This window comes from Bos mutus, chromosome 18, assembly GCF_027580195.1.
Source record: "Bos mutus isolate GX-2022 chromosome 18, NWIPB_WYAK_1.1, whole genome shotgun sequence".
NCBI classification, from domain to species: Eukaryota; Metazoa; Chordata; class Mammalia; order Artiodactyla; family Bovidae; genus Bos; species Bos mutus.
In genome coordinates this window covers 10,477,327-10,504,737 of record NC_091634.1, presented here as the reverse complement: position 1 = coordinate 10,504,737, position 27,411 = coordinate 10,477,327, and the positions used below count along the sequence as shown (strand labels likewise).

General features: G+C 47.4%; 2 protein-coding genes, 1 long non-coding RNA gene and 1 other non-coding gene across 5 annotated transcripts in view; 2 read left to right on the top strand and 2 right to left on the bottom strand.

Moving 5' to 3' along the window:
* The window catches only part of CEACAM20 (CEA cell adhesion molecule 20), a 77,400-nt gene extending 74,170 nt beyond the window's left edge, over positions 1-3,230 (bottom strand). The window contains exon 1 of the mRNA XM_014479627.2: positions 2,686-3,230. The gene's annotated coding sequence lies outside the window, so the exon portion shown is untranslated. The remainder of the gene's footprint in view (positions 1-2,685) is intronic.
* Positions 102-14,685, top strand: IGSF23 (immunoglobulin superfamily member 23). 2 transcript variants are annotated; one of them, XM_005900303.2, is made up of 5 exons: positions 102-263; positions 2,664-3,005; positions 6,574-6,843; positions 9,180-9,333; positions 14,395-14,685. In XM_005900303.2, the coding sequence occupies exons 1-5, from the start codon at positions 200-202 to the stop codon at positions 14,402-14,404; spliced, it is 840 nt and encodes a 279-aa protein (XP_005900365.2). In that variant the 5' UTR covers positions 102-199; the 3' UTR covers positions 14,405-14,685. The 2 variants fall into 2 exon arrangements, with proteins under 2 accessions (XP_005900365.2, XP_070243684.1); XM_070387583.1 differs by lacking the exon at positions 14,395-14,685 and having other exon boundaries at positions 9,180-10,303.
* Positions 4,184-27,411, bottom strand: part of LOC138991760 (uncharacterized) — a 23,941-nt gene continuing 713 nt past the window's right edge. Inside the window, exons 2-3 of the long non-coding RNA XR_011467625.1 lie at positions 12,894-13,090; positions 4,184-5,758 (exon numbers count right to left, since the gene is read on the bottom strand). This is a non-coding gene — a long non-coding RNA (uncharacterized lncRNA). The remainder of the gene's footprint in view (positions 5,759-12,893; positions 13,091-27,411) is intronic.
* On the top strand, positions 14,781-14,853 carry TRNAG-UCC (transfer RNA glycine (anticodon UCC)). The gene has a single exon. It is a non-coding gene; the product is annotated as a tRNA-Gly (tRNA).

The window sequence follows — 27,411 nt, the reverse complement described above, 5'->3', positions numbered from 1 at the left end:
AACCCAGTGCTGGAGAAGAGACTTCCCAGCTCATCACTGGAGACCAAGGCTGGGCACCGTGTGGGTGTGGCCAGGGAATGGGCGGGAGCTTGCGGGGGCGGGGCCAAGGTTGTGTACTTGACTGTGTGGTCTAGGAGACCCCACTCCAGAAGGGCGGCCTCTTCTGCGCAGCTGCCTCCGCTGCAGGACAGAACGTGGCATGATGTGGCCTCTGGGCACCAGCTCCAGCCACAGCCCCGCCTGGACAAGTCTGCTTCTAACAGGTGCGTTAGAGACAAGGGCTGCACTCACGGGTTGGGGACAAAGAGGAGACATCCTTGGAGAGGAGGAGAGTCTTTATCCAAATCAGAGACGCCCCTACTCTGAGTTCTGACTCTGGTCATGTTACAGCCCACGCAGCATGGGCAACCGACGCACAAGAGCTCTTGAAATCCCCAAGAGGCCTCTGTGATTGACCCCTTTTACAAAGGAGTAAAGTGAGGCTCAGATAAGGGTGGGGTCACTTGCTCAAGAGCAGGCGGCTGGCAAAGGCAAAATAAGAATTCAGTACCCGCAAGCCAGCCCTTTTCCACCAGAGCACCCTGTCTGACTCTAGCTATCCATATCTAATAATAATTTTTCAATAACAACCATAACAATGAAAATAGTATAACAATCATAATAAAAAGAGGCCATTGTGACTGAGTACTTCTCCATGTCAGCCTCTTCTAAGTGCTTTCATGTAGTAACAGTTAATTCTTAACCCCAGGAGCCTAGAGCCACAGGAGCCCCATTTCATAGAGCGGGAAACTGACACACAGAGAGGTTATGGGTCCTCCCCAGGCCACACAGCTTGAAAGTAACAGAAGGAGGACTTGGCCCCTTATGATCTGGCCACCAAGAACACACTTTCCAGAAACCACCCACATTTACCTCTTGGAGAGTAAATGAATTGCTTCTTTGTCCAGTCCTTAAAAAGTTCAGTTCTGTGTAATTTCAAAACTTCAGCCACAGTTGAGAACTTCACTCCTGCCCCAGCTCGGACCTGAGTCAGGCTGCAGTGAGGATGTAGGGGGATGTGGTGGGCCTTGTTCCTATGTCTCTCTGTGTCCTTTCTCCCCACCCAGAGGTGAGGTCTGTGCCCACCCCCTCCACCCCACCAGGCCGAGGGTAGAGGAGAGGAAGGCAAGGAGGGTGCAGGAAGGTTTCAACTTGACTGCTGTAGTGGTAAGGTGGGGACATGGCCTTCTGTGTGGCTGAGGCATGTTGGAGAGATCTTCCTGGGTGGGGAATCTACCCAGCAAGTCGTCTCCTATGGGGCTTTTTGCCAGGACAGGCTCCAGAGATGCCCCCATTCAGAGCTCTGACTGGCTCCTTCAGCGGCATTCACACTGGCTCATGGGAAACTCGTGGACATCTCTGTTGTCCCACCAAATGCAGGAGGTATGGACCACATCCATCCTGCCCACTCCGCCTCCATCTGTCACCTGAAGACTTACAGGTCTAAGTTCCCACAAATTCCACAGCACACATCTCCAGCACTCCAAGAGGTTCCCTTGGAGCCCCCCTCACTTAGCAGGAGGTGGAGGAAACTCCCAGTCCCAGCGGGGACCTCCAGTCCCCCAAAAAACCTCACTCTGAGCCATCTCCTCTTCTCTGTGAGCTCTCAGCCTTCTCTCTTGGCAGGGGTAAAGTGGCTGGTGCTGGCAGAACTGGTGATGGGTAACCCCTGTTAGCTGGGCTCCCCTGATGGCTCAGATGCTAAAGAATCTGTCTGCAATGCAGGTGAACCCAGGTTCAGTCCCTGGGTTGGGAAGATCCCCTGGAGAAGGGAATGGCAACCCACTCCAGTATTCTTGCTTGGAGAATTCCATGGACAGGGGAGTCTGGCGAGCTACAGTCCTTGGGGTCGCAAAGAGTCAGACAGGACTGAGTGACTAATTCAACAACAACCCTGTTAGCTAGACCTCAGCTGGGAATGGGGAGTTCTTGGTGTATGTTCTTTTGTTCTCAGCCTCTGGAAACTTTGGGGAGATTCTGTGACAATGGAAGTCAAGTTTAACATTCTGGTGTATTTATATTTATATATAGTGATTCAGGGACCTGTTCTGGGATCAAACAGGAAAAAATTGAATAGTGACTTTTTCACATTTGATTGAAGGTTAGAAATGAAATAAAATAGCCATGCTCCGGTCAAGTAGGACTTCTGGAATTATCTCTATGGTTCTAGCTCTGAAATTCCATATGTATACACATATGGAATTATATATATATTATATATATATAGGTTTTATATGTATTGTGTGTATATATATATATAAATTGAGTGTACATGCTAAGTTGCTTCAGCTGTGTCCAGCTGTCTGCGACCCCATGGACTGTAGGCCACCAGGCTCCTCTGTCCGTGGGATTTTCCAGGCAAGAATACTGGAGTGGGGTGCCATACCCTCCTCCAAGGGATCTTCCGAACCCAGTGATTGAACCCTTGTGTCCTGCATTGGCAGGCAGATTCTTTACCACTGTGCCACCTAGGAAGCCCCTTTTTATTTATTATTATCACCGTTGTCACATCAGCTCTCCATGGCACACATTCTCACCAGCACGGGGTTAGCGGCTGGGGCAGCATCTTGCCTTTGGTCCCATTGCTCCCTCTCTCTCTCTTCTCCCTCCCACCCTCCTACAAGGCACCCTGCTCACATTCAGTACCTGGTCTGCCTCCTCGGAACTGCTGTCCTCTGTGTCTCTGGACCCCTTGACTGAAGGAGCCAATGCCCACCTGCCAGTCCCTAGAAGCCTGGATAGGGTTCTCGCCACCTCTTGGTTCCGAGGGCATGAAGTCCGGCCAGAAGCCATGATCTTCTCTCCCGAGGGCCTCCCAGGGCCTGGCCACACTGGCCGGGAGACGCTGGACACCCAGGGCAGCCTGATCATCAGAAACGTGACGACTCTAGATGCGGGCAGCTACACGGTGGTACTGGAAACCAGCAGGGGACGCAGGAGTGCGACGGAGCAGATACCGATCAAGGGTAATTTCACCCCCCCACCCCTCCCTCCATGGCAGGGCGGGAGGGACAGAGTTCTCAGTCCGCAGGGCCCCAGGGGACCCATTCTGAACCCATCATCCGTTCCAAACATCCCAGAACTTAGAAGGGCAACCAGTTTTTTTTTAGCTCTTGATTCTTGTCAACAGCTCTGGTCTCAGCTAATTTTAGCCAGGCTCACTCTGGTGTCTGCAGTCAGCAGGTTTGGAAGGATTGCCTAGGCACTGGTGCAGAATGGCCTCCTCCCTGTCTGGCAGTGGCCTGGCTGGCAGTTGGGGCGATGGGAGGAATTAGGCCACGAGCCTTCCCATCCTCCAGCCAGGTAGCCTGAGCTCATTCGGTTATCAAAGGAGCAGAAGCTGCAAGGCTCTGGAGGCCCAGGCTCAGAACCGGCCTGCCAGTACTTCCGCCATGTTTTATTGGCCAAAGTGAGTCACATGACCGGTTTTGCTCCAATGGAAGGGAAATAGTCTGAGGTCCATCAGTCTGGGCTTCCCAGGGGGCTCAGTGGTAAAGAACCCGCTTGCCAAGGCAGGAGGCAGAAGAGACCGGGTTTGATCCCTCGGTCGGGAAGCTCCACTGAAGGAGGAAATGGCAACCCACTCCAGTATTCGTGCCTGGGAAATCCCATGAACAGAGGAGCCTGGCAGGCTGCAGTCCACGGGGTCACAACAGTCGGACTTGATTTTGCAACTAAACCACCACCATCGGTCTACATATCTGTGATTTGAAGGCCAGTTCTTCTAGAATTGCCTAGAGCATGTGCAGATTCTGAAACCCAAACCACCTGTGCCGAGTCCTTGCTCCTTCACTTCCTAGCCATGTCTCTTTGCAAAGTGACTTGCCCTCTGTGTGCTTCAGCATCCTCCTCTGTAAAATAGAATCATGGTAGACCCACCCTTGTAGGAGTGCTATGAGGAACAAACGAATTAATCCACACCAAATACCTAGAACAGTGCCTGGCACCTGTTGCCAAAATCTTGGTTCTCTGTGGGAGATGCCGGGTAAAGATACAGAGACAGGGTTTTGGAGGAAAGAGAAAGAGTCACTTTATTTCTTTACCAGGCAAAGTGAGGACACACTTTTTTACTTTTACTCTATTATAAGAACTGTGTCCCTGCTGGAGGGGCTAGTGAGGAGTTTTATAATCGTTATAATGGGGCTCATGGTCTGGGATACGTGATAAGGATCAAAGTAAGAAAGGTCTTGTGTTCTTCTTCCGTTTGCTGAGTTTCAAAACAGCCCTAGTTGACATCAGGCGACTCTGTGACTCTGGCTGGCTGTATCCCAAGGTTATTGGCCCATTATCTTCTTTCTGAAAGGAAGAATGCTATAGGGGATTGTTACAAGAAGTGTGGGGGAAGGTGAACCCAAGTGCAGGGTGTAACTCACATAGAGTCTGAGAGTGGTTAAGGAATTAGCTTTGTGAAAGGCAGGCGTGCACAGTGAATCAGTGGCAGTTAAAGCAAAACTAGGATTGCTTAACTCTTTCAGGCCAGTTTATGCTATTTCCCCAGGCTGTTCATTGGGTCCTTATTTTCCTTCTTTATCAGAAAAGTCTCATTTCTCTCTTTGCTGCAACACACAGAGTAAGCAAATGTTCGCCATGAGTATTTCAGGGGACTTGACCTCTTTGAGCCCTTGTTTTCCCATTAAAAGGATGGTAACAATGAAATCTACCTTGTAGGGTTGTTGTGAGGATTAAACGAGTAAATCCAGTGGCTTTCAAGTTTTTTAAATCATGACCCTGTATGTTCATATATCTACACATCACAAGTTACTTGTCTTTATAAGTGTCATAAAATAACAATTATTGCTAAGTGCAATGCATTCTGATACTTTCTTTTACAGCTCATTTCACATTTTAAATGCTGATTATTCACTCAATGTGCTCAGTCATGTCTGACTCCTTGGGACCCCATGGACTGCAGCCCTAAATGCTGATTGCTGCTGCTGCTAAGTCACTTCAGTCGTGTCCGACTCTGTGCAACCCCACAGATTACAACCTACTAAAACAACCTACTAAATGACTTCACCCAAGCATGGGTCTTACTCGTAACATAACAAGCCAAGTAATATAACGAGCTGTAGTTAACGTGTGTTTAGAATGGTGCTTGGCTCACAGTAAGAGTCCAAACTAGATGGCTATTAAATCAATTCTTTTTTAAAAAGATAATTTTATTTCTTTTTGGCTGCGCTGTGTCTTCATTGCTTTGTGGGTTTTTCTCTAGTTGCACTGAGTGGGGGCCACTCTGGTTGTGGTGTGCAGGCTTCTCCTGCGGTGGCGTCTGTTCTTGCCAAGCACAGGCCCTAGGTGCATGGGCTTCAGTAGTTGTGGCTCCTGGGCTCCAGAGCACAGGCTCAGTAGTTGTAGCACAGGGGCTTAGTTGTTCTGTGGCATGTGGAATCTTGCCAGACTAAGGATCGAACCTTCGTCTTCTGTGTTGGCAGGCAGATTCTTTACCACTGAGCCCCTACATTGATTCTCGTTTCCACACCCGTGGGTTCTTTCTCCTCCTGCAAGGCTTAGCTCATGCACCACCTCCTCCAGGAAGACTTCTCTGAGCTCTTTGGCTGGATTGAAGTTTTTTTCACTTTTCATATTGCATTGAATGGTAATCAGCTCCATATGGAGGTCCCCAGCACTCACCATGACATCAGATCCAAATCCCAGCTGTGTGTCTCTCTCTCTGACCATGAGCCCTGCCCTAAGACCCCCAGACCTCAGAGTCTTTCAGCTGAAAAAAAAAATAAAGAACTATGGTGAGGAAGTGGTGAGGGGAGCTTCCCTGGTGGCTCAGCAGTAAAGAATCTGCTTGCCAGTGCAGGAAATGTGGGTTCCATCCCTGGGTCAGGAAGATCCCCTGGAGAAGGAAATGGCAACCGACTCCAATATTCTTGCCTAGGAAATCCCCTGGACAGAGGAGCCTGGTGAGCTACAGTCCATAGGGTCACAAAGAGTCGGACACGACTTAGTGACTCAATAATAACAACAACAAATGGTGAGGATGATGTATGCTGTCTGTAAGGAGCCCTCCCAGTAGCCAGCGGCCAGGCCCCAAGCCTTGGAGGACCCCTTGACCACCACCACCCTCACCTACACCCAATCTATCAGCAAATCCTGTGGACTCTACCTGCAAAATAATCCAGGATCCAGCCACTCCTCCAGGAGCTCCTTGGCCTTTACCCTGGTCCAGCTGAGGGCAGGGGACCTGGGGTATTTATGTACCAGTCCACACTGGTCACTGTGGAAGGCTGTGTGCCCACTCTCCAGTGCTTTGGCTGCTGCTTCCATGAGCAGAGCAGGCTCTGGCAGCCAGTGAAAGCCCTGAAGCCACAGATGCAGTGTTGGCAGTCATATGTGCTGAGGACAGCTCAGCTCCATCCAGTGTCTGGATCAACAGGGGGCACAGACCAGGCCCTCCAAACATGTTGAGGAATGAATGAATGAATGAGTGAGTGAATGAACGAATGCCTCTGTGGTGAACAGAGGAAGTGCTCGGCCTCTCTGAGTGGTCTCCACCCATGTGACCTTGCCCCCTTGTTTGCACAGCCACCTATGATGGGGTGCAGCTGGTGACATTCCCGGGAAATAGACAAGGTATCCTCCGGAGTGAACTCAACTACTCTGTGATCCTGCAGTGGGCGGCTTTAATCACACCTGAACCTGTGCTACGGTGGACCTTCAATGGGAGACCTCGTGGAACTGGGGAAAGGCTGATTATCCACAGGTTGTCCATGAAGGATCTGGGCACCTACTTATGCTTGGCCAAGAATAGTGAGAGGGTGTACCTCTCCCAGCCTGTGACTATCATGCTGCCACGTGAGTCTCCCACCCTGACCCCAGACCCCTGGTCAGTGGCCAGCTTTCCTGATTCCACTGAGCCACCTTCTGTGAGCAGTTCCCTCTGAGACCCTTTATAGTCAAGATGACATCCCATTCTTTCATCCTCCTGGCAGAGTGGGGATTATTAGCCCATTTTACAGATGAGAAGCTGTGGCCCAAAGACATGAATGCTAATGAAAGTTCAGGGCAGGACCTGGAGCCGGCTGTCTGGGTCCTCCTGGCTCCAATCACTTTCTACTGTGTGTGTTTGAGAATTCTCTTTGCCTCTCTGAATCTCAGCACATGCCACAGGAAAAATGAAGGTGGTAATATAGCGAGTGGTTCCAAGCACGGGCTTTGGAATTTGAATTCTGGCTCCACTGCTTGCTGGCTGTGTGACTCTGGGCCAGTGCCTTGACTTCTCTGTGCTTCAGTTTCCTCAGTATTCTGAGGAATATAAACTGGGAAAATAATAGTGCCCACCCTGAAAATACAGCTGTGAGCATTCAGTGAGATAAGCAGGTGAACAGCTTAAAGTAAGAGGGTGTAGCACTATGGAACACTGCTGCTGCTAAGTCGCGTCAGTCATGTCTGACTCTGTGCGACCCCATAGACGGCAGCCCAACAGGTTCCCCTGTCCCTGGGATTCTCCAGGCAAGAACACTGGAGTGGGTTGCCATTTCCTGCTCCAATGCATGAAAGTGAAAATTGAAAGTGAAGTGGCTCAGTCATGTCCGACTCTTAGCGACCCCATGGACTGCAGCCTACCAGGCTCCTCCATCCATGGGATTTTCCAGGCAAGAGTGCTGGAATGGGGGGCCATTGCCTTCTCCGATGGAACGCTAGTGAGTGCTCAATAAACATGAACTAGTATCATTGCTATGATTAGTATTATCCCTATTGTTATTAATTTTGTGCCTGTTACGAGACAAGAGTGTGTACAGAGGCTCAGACGGCAATCACAAGACAAGCCAGTTATTGGGATTAAAAAAAGTGGTTTGGGAGCCAGTCAAAGTGGAGTTCAGTTCCTGCCCCTGTGCCTTCTTGGCTGGGTGACTTAGGACAAGTGGTGTCCCTTCTCTGGAGCTTCAGTTTCCTCCTGTGTATATAACCAAAGTGATCGTGTACACCTCTACAAAATTGCTGTTAAGGAACTGAAATGGTAAACTCTGGAAGCTAGTTAGCTGGTGCTTTAAATAGCAGCAGTTGCCATACATGTTATTTTTAGTATTTCTATTCATAGAGTGGTGGGAGGAGCTGCCTAGAGAAGAAGGGGAGGCATGTAGGCAGCAGGAATCACTTGAGCCAAGGTCCAGAGCATGGGAAAGATGGAGAGGGTGGAGAGCCTGGCTTGGCTACATTCCTAGACCTTGCTTCCTCTCCCCAGCCATGGTTCAGTGGGAGATTTCAGGATTTGATTTTAGGTAATTTATTGCGAGAAAAAATATAAATCTTGGAGCACCTGGTGACCCTGATACATTCACTGAGAATGACAGTACTTCTAAGACCCCCTTCCCTTGTTCATCAACTGTTTAGGAAATGTTTTTTGAGTACCTATTATGTGACTGGCCTATGCTGGGCAGTGCTGAGGACAACTGGTAACAGAGACAGTCCTGGTCCTGCCATCACAGGACTTCCAGTGCAGTAGGGGACAGGCCTGTCCACAAACAGTAATGACCAGAGTGGGCAGGGCTGGGGTGGGGGAACTCAAGCTGTGAGACCCAAGGGGGCACCTGACCCAGCAAGGGAATCAGGGAGGGCTTCCTGGAAGAGGGGACATCTGAGTTGGTACTAGGACACATAGAAATTGTCCAGGCCAGGGGGAGAAAATGGCATTCCAGGGGCACAGATAAAGGCTTGGAAGTAGGAGAGGGAAGCAGAAAGTTAAATAGAATCCAACAAGGCTTAGTTATAAATGTAGAGGGTAGAGAGAGATGAGACTGGCCAGACGCAGATTCTTGAAGGTCAAGAAGAAGCCACGGGACGGTTCTGGCAGGAGAGGAACAGGGTCAAGTGTGGACTTTACAAAGACCCCTCTGGGGACTTCCCTGGTGGTCGAATGGTTACAATTCTGTCCTTCCAATGCAGGGGGCATGGGTTCAATCCCTGGTCAGGGAACTACGATCCCACATAACAAGATGTGGCCAAAAAAATTAAAAAACCCTCTGGCTTCTTTGTGGTGATGAGATGGGTTGGGGAGAGACTGAGACGAGAGAGCAGGGAGGAAGCTGGTGTGGAGAAGGGGAGGATGGGGAAGGAGGTGGAATGGCGGGGGGCGGGGGGGGTATGGAGGGAGGGTGTCTCCTCCAGTCTCTCCCCTTCTTGGTTCCCAGAAGCTGATGTGGAACCCACAGAACCTGCACCCATCTCTCAGAAGCCCCCGCTATCCCTGTCAGGAGGATCTGCCATTGCTCTCATCGTGGCCGCATCTGTGGCAGGCTTGGTACTGGTTGGAAGCATGCTCTTCACCTTCATCCAGAAGCTAAGGTACCTGCCTTCCCTTCCTCCCATCCACTCAGCCTCCACAAGGCACAGAGCTCTCTCTGCAGCAAGACTGAAGCCAAGCCAACAACCTTATCCCAGGGAGCATAAAATTCATTCAGAGAGGATGACATAGACCCCCAATGTGCCCCACCCTACTAGTCAGTTTCCAAAGTAGCCCCAGGGAAACAAAGAGACAGGAGAGGGTCCTGGAGCTGCGTCCAAATCCACATTCTGTCACTTACCCAAAGTGAGGCCATGGCAAGTCGCCACCCTGCTCTGGGCCTCAGTTTCAGTTCAGTTCAGTTCAGTCGCTCAGTCGTGTCCGACTCTTTGTGACCCTATGAACCGCAGCACGCCAGGCCTCCCTGTCCATCACCAACTCCCGGAGTCCACCCAAACTCATGTCCATCGAGTCGGTGATGCCATCCAACCATCTCATCTTCTGTCGTCCCTTTCTCCTCCTGTCCTCAACCCTTCCCAACATCAGGGTCTTTTCAAATGAATCAGCTCTTCTCATCAGGTGGCCAAAATATTGGAGTTTCAGCTTTAGCATCAGTCCTTCCAATGAACACCCAGGATTGATTTCCTTTAGGATGGACTGGGTGGATCTCCTTGCAGTCCAAGGGACTCTCAGGAGTCTTCTCCAACACCACAGTTCAAAAGCATCAATTCTTCGGCGCTCAGTTTTCTTTATAGTCCAACTCTCATATCCATACATGACTGCTGGAAAAACCATAGCCTTGACTAGACGGACCTTTGTTGACAAAGTAATGTCTCTGCTTTTTAATATGCTGTCTAGATTGGTCATAACTTTCCTTCCAAGAAATAAGCGTATTTTAATTTCATGGCTGAAATCACCATCTGCAGTGATTTTGAAGCCCAGAAAAATAAAGTCAGTCACTGTTTCCACTGTTTCCCCATCTAATTGCCATGAAGTGATGGAACCGGATGCCATGATCTTAGTTTTCTGAATGTTGAGCTTTAAGCCAACTTTTTCACTCTCCTCTTTCACTTTTATCAAGAGGCTTTTTAGTTCCTCTTCACTTTCTGCCATAAAGGTGGTGTCATCTGCATATCTGAGGTTATTGATCTTTCTCCCAGAAATCTTGATTCCAGTTTGTGCTTCTTCCAGCCCAGCGTTTCTCATGATGTACTCTGCATATAAGTTAAATAAGCAGGGTGACAATATACAGCCTTGACGTACTCCTTTTCCTATTTGGAACCAGTCTGTTGTTCCATGTCTGGTATTCCCATCTCTTTCAGAATTTTCCACAGTTTATTGTGATCCACACAGTCAAAGGCTTTGGCATAGTCAATAAAGCAGAAATAGATGTTTTTCTGGAACTCTCTTGCTTTTTCCATGATCCAGCAGATGTTGGCAATTTGATCTCTGGTTCCTCTGCCTTTTCTAAAACCAGCTTGAACATCAGGAAGTTCACGGTTCACGTATTGCTGAAGCCTGGCTTGGAGAATTTTGAGCATTACTTTACTAGTGTGTGAAATTAGTGCAATTGTGCGGTAGTTTGAGCATTCTTTGGCATTGCCTTTCTTTGGGATTGGAATGAAAACTGACCTTTTCCAGTCCTGTGGCCACTGCTGAGTTTTCTGAATTTGCTGACATATTGCGTGCAGCATTTTCACAGCATCATCTTTTAGGATTTGAAATAGCTCAACTGGAATTCCATCACCTCCACTAGCTTTGTTCGTAGTGAAACTTCCTAAGGCCCACTTGACTTCACATTCCAGGATGTCTGGCTCTAGGTGAGTGATCACACCATCGTGATTATCTGAGTCATAAAGATCTTTTTTCATATAGTTCTTCTGTGTATTCTTGCCACCTCTTCTTAATATCTTCAGCTTCTGTTAGGTCCATACCATTTCTGTCCTTTATTGAGCCCATCTTTACATGAAATATTCACTTGGTATCTCTAATTTTCTTGAAGAGATCTCTAGTCTTTCCAAACTATTGTTTTCCTCTATTTCTTTGCATTGATCATTGAGGAAGTGTTTCTTATCTCTCCTTGCTATTCTTCGGAACTCTGCATTCAAATGGGTATATCTTTCCTTTCCTCCTTTGCTTTTTGCTTCTCTTCTTTTCACAGCTATTTGTAAGGCCTCCTCAGACAGCCATTTTGCTTTTTTGCATTTCTTTTTCTTGGGAATGGTCTTGATCCCTGTCTCCTGTACAATGTCATGAACCTCATTCCATAGTTCATCAGGCACTCTGTCAGATCTAGTCCCTTATATCTATTTCTCACTTCCACTGTATAGTCATAAGGGATTTGATTTAGGTCATACCTGATGGTCTAGTGGTTTTCCCCACTTTCATCAATTTCAGACTGAATTTGGCAATAAGGAGTTCATGATCTGAGCCACAGTTAGCTCCCGGTCTTGTTTTGCTGACTGTATAGAGCTTCTCCATCTTTGGCTGCAAAGAACATAATCAATCTGATTTCGGTGTTGACCATCTGGTGATGTCCATGTGTAGAGTCTTCTCCTGTGTTGTTGGAAGAGGATGTTTGCTATGACCAGTGAGTTCTCTTGGCAAAACTCTATTAGCCTTTGCCCTGCTTCATTCCATATTCCAAGGCCAAATTTGCCTGTCACTCCAGGTGTTTCTTGACTTCCTACTTTTGCATTCCAGTCCCCTATAATTAAAAGGACATCTTTTTGGGGTGTTAGTTCTAAAAGGTCTTGTAGGTCTTCATAGAACCGTTTAACTTCAGCTTCTTCAGCGTTACTGGTCGGGGCATAGACTTGGATTACCGTGATGTTGAATGATTTGCCTTGGAAACGAACAGAGATCATTCTGTCGTTTTTGAGATTGCATCCAAGTACTGTATTTCGGACTCTTTTGTTGACCATGATGGCTACTCTGTTTCTTCTAAGAGATTCCTGCCCGCAGTAGTAGATATAATAGTCATCTGATTTAAATTCACCCATTCTAGTCCATCTTAGTTTGCTGATTCCTAGAATGTCGACATTCACTCTTGCCATCTCCTGTTTGACCACTTCCAATTTGCCTTGATTTGTGGACCTGACATTCCAGGTTCCTATGCAATATTGCTCTTTACAGCATCAGACCTTGCTTATATCACCAGTCACATCCACAACTGAGTGTTGTTTTTGCTTTGGCTCCATCCCTTCATTCTTTCTGGAGTTATTTCTCCACTGATCTCCAGTAGCATATTGGGCAGCTACCGGCCTGGGGAGTTCCTCTTTCAGTGTCCTACCTTTTTGCCTTTTCATACTGTTCATGGGGTTCTCAAGGCAAAATACTGAAGGGGTTTGCTTCCCTTCTCCAGTGGACCACATTCTGTCAGACCTCTCCATCATGACCCGCCCATCTTGGGTGGCCCCACATGGCATAGCTTAGTTTCACTGAGTTAGACAAGCTGTGGTCTGTGTGATCAGATTGGCTAGTTGTCTGTGACTGTGGTTTCAGTCTGTCTGCCCTCTGATGCCCTCTCTCAGTGCCCACCGTCTTACTTGGGTTTCTCTTACCTTGGACATGGGGTGTCTCTTCACGGCTGCTCCAGCAAAGTGCAGCCACTGCTCCTTACCTTGGATGTGGGGTAGCTCCTCTTGGCCGCCGCCCCGACCCTGGACGTGGGGTAGCTCCTCTCAGCCACCGCCCCTGACCTTGGACGTGGGGTAGCTCCTCTCGGCCGCCGCCCCTGACCTTGGACGTGGGGTAGCTCCTCTTGGCCACTCCTGCGCCGTTGTGCAGCCACCACTCCTGCAGCCTCAGTTTGCACATCTGCAAAATGGGGGTGGTATTAATAGCACCTGACTCATGGGGCTCTCATTTGGATTTCTCAAGCCTTTTGGGGCTTCCCTTGGTGGTCTTGTAATTAGAGCTCTGAGCTTCCACTGCAGGGGGTACAGGTTTGATCCCTGGAGGGGAACTAAGATCCTACGAGACTCACAGCAAAAACTTTAAAGCAGGGCCTGGGATATGGTCCTCATTTTCCACATGAGTAGAACTAAATCGCAGAAAAATCCATCAACCTGCCCAAAGACATCCTGCTAACAAGGAGTTGACCCTGAATCAAACCCAGGTCTAACTCCAAAGTCATATTCTTAGAGGGGAAAGATGAGATATCAGGGAGTATGAAAATGTTCACTCAGACTACTCAGAGTCCCTGCCTCCATGAACAGCAGAAGGGGTCACTTCCCGTCCTCCCTGCCATTCTGGCCAAGACCTATTTATGACAGACCACTGCTGACGTCGTCCAGAAGGAACCAGCCTTGTCCAATCAGCTGGGACCTTGGAGATGAGGTCATGAGAACAAGCATGGGTCTCTTGACTCTCCCGGTGGGAAGAGGCAGTCTCCAGAAGAGAAGGGTCTGGACTGAGAAGCACCCCAAGAAGGCCTGCCAAACTCACCAAGGGCCAAGGGAGATTCCCCGTAGGTTTGCAATTAAGTTCTTGGACCCTGACGCCTTAAGCTCATCCTAGCTCTGCCATATGCTAGCTTTTGGGACTCTGGGTGATCCCTTTAACTGCTCTGTGCTCCATCTGTAAAACAGGGATAATGGTAATATAATATCTGCCTCAAAGAGTAGGTGTGTGAGGGACTTCCCTGGTGGCCCAATGGCTAAGACCCCGTGCTCCCAATGCAGGGGTCATGGGTTCAATCTCTTATCTGGGAACTAAGATCCCACATGCCACAACTTAAGAGTTGAGTTCACATGCCCCCATGGGGCAACTAAGACCCGGCACAGCCAAATAAATAAATTAAATTTAAAAAAATTTTTTTAAATAAAGGATAGATGCGGGACTTCCCTGGTGATCCAGTTGTTTAGACTCTGTGCTTCCACTGCAGGGAGCGTGGGTTTGATCCCTGGTCAGGGAACTAAGATCCCACATGTGGCCAAAAAATAAAAATAAATAAATATTTTTTTTAAAAAAACAGGGTAGATGTGTGGATTACATAAAATGGTGGGAGTGAAACACTGTTAATAGTGCCTGGCACATGGTGAGCCTTCAAAAAATGTCAGCCACATGTATTATTATTATGGTTATTTTTGTTATTATTATTATTTCTCTCTCCATTGTAGGTCTGGCTGACAATGAAGAGATGGGTGAACCATTTGGGGTATTTTTCAGTTTAAATAAATTGAATAAAAATAAAAATACAGACAAATGAATCTAGACAAAAGGAGACATTACAAGCAGATCTGAATCATGAATTTTCCTGTGGTATTAAAATACTAACAGCTATTTTACCATATCCCGTCAAAATATACATTTTGTGGAACATGTGTACATTTCTGTTCAGTATATAATTAGCAGTGGAATTTCACAGTTGTAGAATACGTATATCTTCAGCTTTTATCGAACAGTTTTTATAAAACAGTTTGGGAGCATCGATAACTGTTTTCCAATCAAATCCAGTGTATTTTCAGACAACGGGTTCCACAGTGAAGTACTACGTAGTAGGACTTCCCTGGTGGTCCAGTGGCTAGGACGCTGTGCTTCCAACGCAGGGGACGTGGGTTCAGTCCCCGGTCGGGGAACTAAGAGCCCACGTGCCATTCGGCATGGCTGAAAATGGGCTCCTGGGCTCTGAAATCCCTATTTCCAATCATTCCACCGCCCCATTGCTCCCTCCCTGGAGCCAGACCCCCCCTTCCCATTACTCCCTCCTGTGTCAGGGAGGTGTCCTTGTGTTCATGTACATAAGCTAAAAGCAAGGTACAGAGAGGGCAAGTGATTTGCCCAAAGTCACACAGCCACGTGCGATGCCAGCTCAAGTCTGCCCAATACCAAAGCCTGTTTCTTAGACTAGCACTGTCCAAGAACACTCTCTGGTGAAGGAAGTGTCCATATCTGTACTGTCCACTACAATATTATGCAACACAAGTGGTTATTGAGCCCTTGAAATGGACATCATGTAACTGAGGAACTGAATTTTTAATTGACTTTTAATTAATTTTAATTTATATATCCATCCGTGGCTAATGGCTTTTGCATTGGACAGTGCAACTCAAACTCCTAATTGTTAGAAAATAATAATAATAAACCCCCCAGCAGCCATATGTGTATATTACTGACTCTGTGGCAGTTCTGGGGTCCTTGCCCTGATCTATCCAAGGGTCCAGATTTGCTCAGAAACCCTTAATATTGAACCAGATCCTTTCCTACCTGAGGCATCCCGCCCTCCCACATCCCTCTACTATAAAGGACAAATAAATCATTTCCTGCCTGGGCAGTGGTGAAGGCAGCTGGTTCCCTGGGTCTCAGAGTTGACTGCAGCTGCCACTCGGCCACCAGCTAGAGAACAGCTGGCCAGGGCTGTAGAACAGCTGAGAATCATTACGATGTTCCTCCCTCACTAAGAATAAACTGTGCACATTTTCTCAAAGAGATTTCCTGACCACCTCTGTTATAAATTCACTCCCCTAATTGAACTCGCCCACAGGACTGTTCTGCTTTATAATACTCAGCACATTATGTCATTAAATATTTATTGGTTATACCAATTGATAGTTTAACAATTATCTCCATGATAGGGCTTCCCAGGGGGCTCCAGTGGTAAAGAATCCGCCTTCCAAGCAGGAGATTCTGGTTCAGTCCCTGAGTTCGGAAGATCCTCCGGAGAAGGAAACGGCAACCCCCTCCAGTATTCTTGCCTGGGAAATTCCATAGACAGGGAGCCTGGTGGGCTACATACAGTCCATGGGGTCACAAAGAGTTGGACACAACTTAGCAACTCACCAACAGCAACATCTCCATGTTAAATGTCAGCCCCATGATAGCCAGACCTGTATCTGCTACACAGTATGTGCTCAATTAAATGTTTGTTGAATGAATGAATGAGAGACTAAAACCACACCAACTAGGAAAATTCAAAAGCTCAGAAATGAAAGCGCTGACTGAGTCTCCAGCCTTCTCTAAGTTGGAGTTTAACAGGAATAACACCCTGACTTGAACTCCTCTCACTCTGTCTCTCTATCAGAAAAAAATAAAAAGGTCAGGCATCTTGAGGCCCCTCCCCTAACCCCGCGTGGAGGGTAAACGATCATCTGGCTGCAGCAGAAGAGCCCACTCTCAGCAATTGTGGTAGCAGTTACCCTCAGAGTCCCAGAATTCATTCTCTCCTCCCTCTGTAATAACCAAATCTTCAGTTTCAGCTGGGCACATGATGTCCAAGGGGAAAGAAAAACAACCTTGTCAGTAAAATGTGTAAGGGTTGTGTGTGACTTGCAGAACATCCCCTTCAGGTGAAGGAGCATCTTCTCCTGTTGGCAAGAATGAGAATGTGATGACTGGAACCAAGCAGATATATAGGGTCATGAGGTGACCATCTCACATGGAGGAGGACAGAGTGGCAAGTGTGAAGTGTGCCAAACCCAGCTTGTGTTGGCTCACAAGAACTTACTTTGGGAAATTCCCCAGCAGTCCAGTGGTTAAGACTCTGGGCTTCTACTGCAGGGGGCTTGGGTTCAATCACTGGTCACGGAACAGATCTCATATGTCTCAGGGCAAAAACAAAAACAGAAAACAGAAAACAGAAGCAATATTGTAACAAATTCAAAAAAGACTTAAAATGGTCCACATCAATAATCTTAAAAAAAAAAAAAAAAACTTACTGTGTTCATCTCTTCCTAACTCTACATTCAATGATGACATGTTGGTAGACTGAAATCAATTCTTATAGTGATATTTGCACCAAGGAAATTGGGAATTACTACAAATCAGGAAATTTTTTTCCAGAGAGATAATTTACCAACCCTCCACTGAAAAACAGATATCTGGAGATTTTGTGAAGCTATTCAACTAGCCCTGTCTTAAACACATTTGCAGTTCCTTTTACAGGAAAGAAGAAACAAAAGTCTATCTTGCCGAAGCCAATCTTGTTTTAGTTCCATTGTTTTCCGCAACCCAGTCTATTCCTTTTTTAAAATATTTATTTATTTGGCTGCACCAGGTCTTAGTTGCAGCATGTGAGATCTTGTTCCCTGACCAGGGATTGAACTTGGGTCCCCTGCATTGGGAGCTCAGAGTCTTAGCCACTGGACCACAAGAGAAGCCCCAGCCTGGCCTGCTCCTAATGGATATATCTAACCCTAAGATTTAAGCCATAACGTCAAATATTTAAGTGCCACTTGGGGGACTTCTATGGTGGTCCAGTCGAAGACTCTGACTTCCAGTGCAGGGGACAGGGATTCGATCCCTGGTCAGGGAACGAAGATCACACATGCCTCAAGGCAGTTAAACCCATACGTCACAACTAGAGAAGCCCACGCACCACAAGGAAAGATCTCAAGTGGTGCAACTAAGATGTAACACAGACAAATAAGTAATAAATGTTAAAACAAAATAATAAATAAATTCCGCTTGGCAAAACAGAGATTGAGTGGCTGGAAGAGAGCCTGTGACCATATATAGGCTTGAATGAATTGGGCCACGATGAAAGTGTAAGACAGGAACAAGGAAAATAATATGCCAACTTCCCATGGTGGCAGTGGGTGGGGGGTGGGCAGGCTGGGAATGCAATGGTCAGAAACAAGAAAGAACTGAGAATCCCACACCTGGTTCTGGTTTTCTGGCTCTGATTGTGTAGATGTTCTGTATCCAGACAAAAGAAAGATAAAAACATAGACAAACTGGAGCTTTCCTTCTCTGGGCAGGAATTCTCTCCCTCCCTGGCAGCCACATCTGCTATGATGAGCTCAGTGTCCGTAGGCAGAAGCAAGGAAGGAAGACTAGACTAGATGTGAGGTAGAAGGAGAGGGCAGAGAGAAAGCTGAACTGCCTTCAGATTAGAGGAGACTCAAAGAGAAGCAGAAACTGATGAGACAAGGTTACCTCCAAGACCTGTCCCAAACTCGCAGCTCATCCTCTCAACCTGCTCTTCTCCCAGGGATCCCCCATCTTGACAGGATATAAGCTTGGCAGAGACCCCAAATCACTGAGGCTTAAACAAGATAGAAGTGGACTTCCCTTGCAGTCCAGTGGTTAAGAATCCACCTTGCAGGGGACCTAAGTTCCATCCCTAGTCAGGGAGCTAAGATCCTACATGCCAAGAGGCAACTAAACCCACATGCCACAACTAGAGAGCCTGTGTGCCAAAATTTAAGCTCCAGTGCAGCCAAAAATAAATATTTAAAAGGAAAAAAAAGAAAGATTCCATGCTCCCAATGCAGATGTCATGGGTTCAATTCCCGGTCAGGGAACTAAGATTCTGTATGCCACACAGCATGGCCAGAAAAACAAAGCAAGATAGAAGTGGGTTTCTCTCTCATGTAACAGTCCTGATGGATGCAGCCAAGAATGGCATAGAAGCTGTGCTTGGTGACGTCATCCAGGAGCCCTGGTTTCTTTACCTTGTGGTCTGGCCATCCCCAGGGTGTCACACAGTCAGAATGATGCATGGCCAAGTCCCATTGCAGCCAGAAGGAGGTGGCAATGTTGGAGACAGTCTCACTGCCTTCCTTTGATGGCATGATCATCAAAGGTGACATGAGAAGTTTCTCACATCACTTGTACTCACATTCCAGGGGTCAGAACTTGGTCACATGACCCCACAAGACTCTACTGTTAATTTGTTGTTGTCGTTCAGTCGCTCAGTCATGTCTTACTCTTTGTGACCCCATGGACTGCAGCACACCAGGCTCCCCTGTCCTTCACTATCTCCTGGAGTTTGCTCAAACTCATGTCCATTAAGTCTATGATGCCATCCAACCCATCTCATCCTCTGTTGCCCCCTTCTCCTCCTGCCCTCAATCTTTCCCAGCATCAGGGTCTTTTCTAATGAATCAGCTCTTCGCATCAAGTGGCCTAAGTATTGGAGCTTCAACTTCAGCATCAGTCCTTCCAGTGAATATTCAGTGTTGATTTCTTTTAGGATTTCCCAGTTTGATCCCCTTGCTATCCAAGGGAATCTCAACAGTCTTCGCAGCCTCACAGTTTGAAAGCATCAATTCTTCAGCACTCAGCCTTCTTTACGGTCCAACTCTCACATCTGTACATGACTACCGGAGAAAAACCATAGCTTTAGCTGTTTACTTTGTTGGCAAACTGAAGTCTCTGCTTTTTAATATGCTGTCAAGTTTTGTCATAACTTTCCTTTCAAGCACCAAGCATCTTTTAATTTCATGGCTGCAATCACCATCCACAGTGATTTTGGAGCCCAAGAAAATAAAGTCTGTCACTGTTTCCATTTTTTCCTCTTCTATTTGCCATGAAGTGATGCACTATTAATTACCCGCTCACATCTGTAGTCTCACTTTGCCCCCCTTGTTGCCCCTCTCCAGCTGCAGCGACTTTAGTCAGGGCTGGATAACTGCTGTAACAAATATCCCCAAAATGTCAGCGATGTGACCCAATAAAAGCGTATCACCCACTCATACCATAGTTCACTGCAGGTCGCTGAGGAGACTCTGTCCCTACACAGTCATTCCCGAACCTACTATGCTTCTAGCCTGAGTCTCTGCCCTGCTCTGGGTCATATGACCATAGTACTATGAGAGATTCTGAGAAATGAAATCTTCCTGAGCTCCTGGAAATAAGAGGAAATAGGTTTGGAGGAACAGCTAGCCAGTTGTACTTAACGCAGTGCTCGCACGTCACCAGTCGTTTGCACGTGCTATTTTCTCTGCCTGGAAAGTTTACTCCCTTTCTTCAACCAGTTAATTCCTAGTCATTAAAAAAATCTCAACTCAGTCACCACCACCTGCCTGGATTTCACTCCCTCACCCAGGCTTCCCTGGTGGCTCAGAGCTTAAAGCGTCTGCCCGCAATGCGGGAGACCCGGGTCTCTCGCATTGCGGGCAGACGCTTTAACCCTGGATCAGGAAGATCCCCTGGAGAAGGAAATGGCAACCCACTCCAGTATTCTTGCCTGGAGAATCCCATGGACAGAGGAGCCTGGTGGGCTACAGTCCACAGGGTCGCAAAGAGTCGGACACAACTGAGTGAGTTCACTTCAGTTTACTTCACCCTAGCTGCACACACCCAGGAAATTCCTCTTCAGTAGTCATCACAAGTTCCCACCTTAGGGACTTCCCTGGAGGTTCGGTGGTTAAGATTCTGCTTTTCTTCTGCAGGGGTGCAGGTTGATTTCCTGGTTGGGGAACTAACATCCCACATGCTACACAGTGTGTGGGCAGGGGGTGAGGGGAGCTGGGAAGTTGCCGATTTATAAGTGTTTGGGTGACACTTTGACAATGTCTGTCTCCCCGGTCAAGAATGAAGTCCCAAAGGCAGGAACTGTGTTTCCCTTGGCTCAGCATCTTGCCCTCGGAAACTACAGTAATGCCAGGCCATGATGGGCACTCAATAAACACCTGCTAAAGGAATCAATGAATGGATAGAAGACAGTTAAACACTTTTTGAGCCCCCAAAGTTCTGCGGCATGGAGCAAAACACTAACGTAGTTCTTTTCTGTCCTCATGCGGTGAACCAAGGCATCCATGATCTCAGGGAAGGCAAATAAACAAACCCAAATGCATAGGGAATGCCTAACTATAATCTCCAGCCATCATTTCTCTCCCTAACTCTTATTTTTCACATCTATTTGCCAGGGATGACAAGTACATTTCTTCTTAACTACCATTTATTAAAAAAAAAAAGTTATCATTGTTTTAAGTCCCAGTGTCTTTTTCTTTCTTTCTTTCTTTCTTTTTGGCTGTGCTGGGTCTTCACTGCTGTGTGGGCTTTTCTCTAGTTGTGGCAAGCAGGGGCAACCCTTTGTTGCAGTCCGTGGGCTTCTCAGAGCTGTGGCTTCTCTTGTTACCAAGCCTGGGCTCTAGAGCACCCGGGCTTCAGTAGTTGCTGTTCCCAGGCTCTAGAGCACAGGCTCAGTAGCTGTGGCACATGGACTTAGTAGCCCCCACAGCAGGTGGGATCTTCACAGACCAGGGATCGAACCCGTGTTTCCTAAACTGTTAAAGGATTCTTTACCACTGAGCCATTAGGGAAGCCCTCAACTGCCATTGTTGATAGACTGGCAGTGGGTCCTCCAAGATCAGTATTAAGAATTCTGGGAACCTACTCACACTCCCCAGGAAGGAATGCCTGCACTGATTGTTGACACCTGCTGAGAGCTTGGGCATGAGAGTGATGTCAGCAACCCCATATTTGCTTCTGCTGCTCATCAGCCAGGTGTCACGTTCTCTGTACTCTCTGATGGGGACCAAAGGAATTTTAGGCTTACTCAGAGTATACTATGAGTCACAATTACAGAGGCACAGCAACACTTCTGAGCTATTTTAACAATGTCTGACACATTCATTGGGCCAAGAAATATGTGGTGAGCACCATCTGTGTGATAGACTTGTGCTAGAGGCCAGCGACACTGCCATGAACAAGACAGACTTGGTCTCTTCTTAATAGTTTACAAATTCAGTCTCCAGCATCCAGCCCATTTCTTGCCCAAATTCTCAGCCTCCCCCCCCCCACTTCCAGCCCACCTCAATTTCTTCCCTCTTTCAAACACAGTCAAAGGCTCTTCCTCAAGTTCTCTCAAGCTCACTCTCTACCTCTCTGTCATATACACCAACACAAGTCAATGAGTAGTGAAAGTGAAAGTCGCTCAGTTGTGTCTGACTCTTTTCAACCCCATGGACTATACAGTCCATGAAATTCTCCAGACCAGCATACTGTAATGGGTAGCCTTTCCCTTCTCCAGGGGATCTTTCCAATCCAGGGATCGAACCCAGGTCTCCTGCATTGCAGGTGGATTCTTTACCACCTGAGCCACACAAGTCGATGAGTAAGTTTTGTCTAAATTACAGTAATTACAGAAAACATAATTGTATATGATAGAGCAAGAAAGAGGAATTAAGGTTATATAACAATCAGAGATCAAATAATCACTAAAGTCATTCGTTCATTCATCCAGCATGCCTTCCTCTGTCCACTGGTATTGAATCCTGTGCTGGGCAGTACTGGGGACCCAGAGGTGACCATCACAGCCACGTCCCTGTCTTCCCAGGGCTCACAGTTCACTGGGGGAGACAGAACCATCCCCAGATAATATCAACCCAGAGTAGTTGAGGCTGGGACATGAGAACCTAGAGAGGGCTCCTGATCCAGTCTGGAGCTCTAAGAGGTCATTTTGTGGGAGGGGTCAGCTGTATTGGAGAACACATTAAGATGATTAACAACAAGAGCAGCCATATATCCTGAAACTGATATTTACCAGACCAGACATTGTACTGAAGGGCTTTAACGCATCATTTCCCCAAACCCTGGAAAGTAAATGTTATTATTAGCTCCATTTTACAAGATGAGGAAGTTGAATTGTCACTGCCGAGCTGTCAGTTACACAACCTGGGTTCTGCCTCCGTGGAACTTTACAGCCCAGCGGGTGACAGATCCATCCCTAGAGAGTGATAACTCAGAGTGGGCAAGGCTGAGCTCAGGGGGCTCAGGGAGACCTGAGGAGGGATAACCCAGCCTGGGGAATCCAGGAAGGCTTCCTGGAGGAGGGGGTGGCTTGACCTGAAGTGGGAGCCATTAACTAGTGAAGACCAGAGGGAAAGTGTTCTGGCCTGAAGGTGAATAAATATGGTTTGCTTAAAAGGATTACAAGGGTTTCCGTCTGGCTGACACATAAAGGGGGAGTGGAAGAGCCTTTGATCAAGGGCCAGGTCATGCAGAAACTAGTCAGCTAGGATTTAGAACTGGGACTTGTTCCCGCTAACGCTAGGGATGCATCAAAAGCTGTGTTTCTGATGAGTCATCTGTGGGCAGAGGGAAGGGCAGGAATGTTTCATTTCCTTCCTCGGGGGAGCGAGAGGACTGTGGGATTTGGAAGGGAAGGATAGAGGGGAACAACCATTGTGAGGCACCTGCTGCTGCTGCTGCTGCTAAGTCGCTTCAGTCGTGTCCGACTATGTGCAACCCATAGACAGCAGCCCACCAGGCTCCCCCGTCCCTGGGATTCTCCAGGCAAGAACACTGGAGTGGGTTTGTGAGGCACCAGTACATCCCAAATAGAAGTGAGGTCAGCGGGGCTGGTGGGAGGTGAGAGGGAGGAAGTGACTGCTCTGGTAGCCCTTGGGGAAGGGCGGGAAAGTGGTTTTTATTCGGGGGTTTCTCTGCCAGCTTTTCCTGCCTAGCCTCGGAGTACGGAAGATGAAAGCTCTGCCCTCGCCCACCGCACCGCCCCCCCCATTCTCTGTCCCAAACCGCAAAGAGGGCAGGACAACAGGGCACGTCACTGCTATTTTCCACATGAGGAACATGAGCTTTATTACCTGCCACGAGGTCCTTGTCCTGCACAACACTGAATGACCCTGCTGCCCAAGACTGTCGTTCATAACAAGGGTGCACGGCAAGGCAATACAAGGAGGCCTCCCAAGCCCCAGGAGTAACTGCTGCCATCTGTCAGAGCAGCAAAACAAATAACCTTTTTATCCATATAACTTATTTAACCATCACTCTATGTTTTGGGGAGCTCCTGTTTCCAGATGAGAAAAAGGAGGCAAAAAATCCATTCAGGTTGCCTAGGATCACCAGCTGTTAGTTGGTGAAGGTGGGATTTGAACCAAGGGAGTTGCATCAGGAGCCCCCACCGAATCATTCCTGTCTCACCTTCTTCCGTTCTCCCCCACCCCCATTGCCTCTATCTCCCTCTCTCCCTTTCTCCCCCATCCCTTCTGCCACCCCCCCTCCCTCTTTTTCTCTTTTTCCCTTCCAACCCTCCCACCCTGCCTCCAGGTCCCTACATCAAATCGTCTAGGACAAAACTTCACATCTGAAATTGTAAAAGCTTCAGTTCACTACCACATGATTCCCTGGGTAGGAAATACTGCCACGTTCCTAGCTGGCTGAAAAGAGTACTGAATGACACTTAGCCAGTATCCTCCAAAACCACAAATGTGCATGTGCTTTGACCTGGCAAATCAGCTTCTAGGAACCTAGGGAACTGATACTGTCACAGGCGTGGGAAATGGCGTGGACATGGTCACTCATCAGAGGATAGTTTGCGAATGCAAAGAGGGAAACACCCAAAGGGCTCATCTGCTGAGGACAGGTTCACAATTTATTGTGGGTTCATGCATTAGAATGCTGCATAGCTGTGAATGAATGAACCAATGAATGAATGAATGAATGCTGTGTCCTTGCCTAGAAAGATCACCAAGATGTGTTGCTAGGTAAAAAACAGGAAGAGGCAAAACAATGCTACTATTTATTTTTTTTCAATGTGGGAGGAAAGAATAAGGAAATTATGTATAAGGAATATATATAATATTTATATATGTATATAAGGAAATATGCATATGTATGTATATATAAGGAAAATACACACATATACAAAAATTCCTTACATACATAAGAAAAGAATAAGGAAATATGTTCATATTTGCTTAATTATACAAACTTCCAGGTGATTCTGTTAAAACACAAATCTGATCACATTGGCTCAAAACCCTCCAAAGTCTTCTGATCTCTTAAAATGTCAATGTCTTATCCTGACCTGTTCTTGTGATTGTTCAGTTGCTAAGTTGTGTCCGACTTTTTTCGACCCCATGGACTACAGCACACCAGTCTCTCTTGTCCTTCACTATCTCCAGAGTTTGCTCAGATTCATGTCCATTGAGTCAGTGATGCTATCTAACCATCTCATCTTCTGCTGGCCTCTTCTCCTTTTGCCTTCAATTTTTCCCAGCATCAGGGTCTTTTCCAATGAGTCAGCTCTTTGCATCAGGTGGCCAAAGTATTGGAGTTTCAGCTATAGCAGCAGTCCTTCCAAAGTATAGTCAGGATTGATTTTCTTTAGGATGGACTGATTTGATCTCCTTGCAGTCCAAGGGACTCTCAAGAGTCTTCTCCAGCACCACAATGCAAAGGCATCAGTTCTTTGGTGCTCAGTCTTCTTTCTTTATGCTTCAGTTCTCACATCCATACATGACTACTGGAAAAAATATAGCTTTGATTTTACAGGCCTTTGGTGGCAAAGTGATATCTCTGCTTTTTAATATGCTGTCAAGGTTTGTCATAACTTTCCTTCCAAGGACCAAGCATCTTTTAATTTCATGGCTGCAGTCACCATCCACAGGGATTTTGGAACCCAAGAAAAGAAAATCTGTCACTGCTTCCACTTTTCCCCCTTCTATCTGCCATGAAGTGACGGGACCAGATTCCATCATCTTAGTTTTTTAATGTCCTTGTCTCCTTCACTTATTTTTTTCATAGCTTTTACCATCCCATGGTATATATAGTACCTGTCTACTTTTTTTTATTATTATCTTCCTCTCCTCAACTCTCATCCAACCCAGGACCTCCAGGAGGGCAGGAACTTTGTTTCTTGAACATCACTGTATCTTTAGCAGCTAAGAAAGTGAAGCACCTGCTGCTGCTAAGTCACTTCAGTCATGTCCGACTCTGTGTGACCCCATAGACGGCAGCCCACCAGGCTCCCCCGTCCCTGGGATTCTCCAGGCAAGAACACTGGAGTGGGTTGCCATTTCCTTCTCCAATGCATGAAAGTGAAAAGTGAAAGTGAAGTCGCTCAGTCGTGTCCGACTCTTAGCGACCCCATGGACTGCAGCCTACCAGGCTCCTCCATCCATGGGATTTTCCAGGCAAGAGTACTGGAGTGGGGTGCCATTGCCTTCCAGGGAAGTCCCCTATGATTTTCTTAATAATATTTCCTTTTGTCTAGCTTACTTTATTGTTAAGAATACAGTGTATAATTCATAGAAATACAATATGTGTTCACCTGGGACAGGGCCAAATACACAGTAGGTGCTCAATCAACATGTATTGGTTGAATTAATAAAGAGCCAAGGGCCGTGGTGGGAGAGCCCAGGGAGCTGCGAGAGCCAGAGGAGTGTGGTTTCAATGGGACTCCAGACCACTCTCAGGGCTCAGAGGTGGAAAGGGCCTGTAGTCGGGGGCTATCGGGAACCAGACAACTCCTTAACTCCACCCACCCATTCCAGCTGGCATCCATCTCTCTCCATCATGTCCTTGCCTTAGCCATATCCAGACCTGCAACAAGATATTTTATTTGATTAATTTATTTTATTTTGGTTGCGCTGGGTCTTCATTGCTGCACACAGGTTTCCTGTAGTTGGGACTAGACAGGGCTTCTCTTGTTGCAGAGCACAGGCTCTAGGAGCATGGGCTTCAGTAATCGTGTGGTGTGGGCTCAGCAGCTTCTGCTCATGGGCTCTAGAGCACAGGCTCACACGTTGTGGCCAGCATGCTCCGAGGCCTGTGGAATCTTCCCACAGGTTCAAACCCATATCTCTTGCACTGGCAGGAGGATTCTCATCCACTGTGTGTGTGCTAAGTCGCCTCAGTCGTGCCTGACTCTTTGCGACGCTATGGACCATAGCCCACCAGGCTTCTCTGTCCATGGGATTCTCCAGGCAAGAATACTGGAGGTTGCAATGCCCACCAGGGAAGTCCAGGACATTTTATTTAATTCGAAGATTTTGACAGCCTGGAGCTTTTGGCCTTCCCAAGTATTTAGCGACTCAAAGGGTTTTTCCCTGGGAATACCAGCCACCAAAGGACCTTCCCCTCCTACTGACCCTCACCACATCCTAACCCTATCCCCAAGGCCCTCCCTTTTTTGACCCCATCTTTGACTTCATCCCTAACGTTCACCCCATCCCTGACCCTCAGCCCTGCCTTGACCCCACTTTTCAGCTTCAATAACAGAGCCTCTAGTATCCCCATTGCATGAATTGTTTAGGACCAAGGTTCTAATGGTCTGATTTGAAGCAGAGGCCCCACTCTTGTTGCCAGGAAGTCAGATGTCCAGTGGGGAGAAGACAGAAAGAGGGGTGACTTGGGCCCCAAATATGACATCCAAACATTGGTGAGGGCAGGGGGCAGCCGCTGACCATCCAGAGTCAGAGAAGTGGCTATTGAAACCACAGTAGCCGAAACTGGGAGCCCTGGGAGGAGGGGGAACCCCAGAGGTGACATCACAGTTCAGGGGAGGAACAAAGCAACAGCCAGTTTCCCAATTTGGAAAGTACTCACAGACCCTGAACAAGAGTGCCAGAAAATTCAGAGATTTTCCAGAGACCAGCTTCCACATTTCCATTCAGAAATTCACCTACATACATGCAGAGTGAGAGACGCCCAGCATCAGAACGGCCCAC

Excerpts from the sequence above, each read along its gene's own strand:
- IGSF23 (XM_070387583.1), top strand. The coding sequence starts at position 200 with ATGATGTGGCCTCTGGGCACCAGCTCCAGCCACAGCCCCGCCTGGACA. Across the intron at positions 264-2,663 it reads GACAAGTCTGCTTCTAACAG|GCACCCTGCTCACATTCAGT; the intron begins GTGCGTTAGAGA and ends CCCTCCTACAAG. Across the intron at positions 3,006-6,573 it reads GGAGCAGATACCGATCAAGG|CCACCTATGATGGGGTGCAG; the intron begins GTAATTTCACCC and ends TTGTTTGCACAG.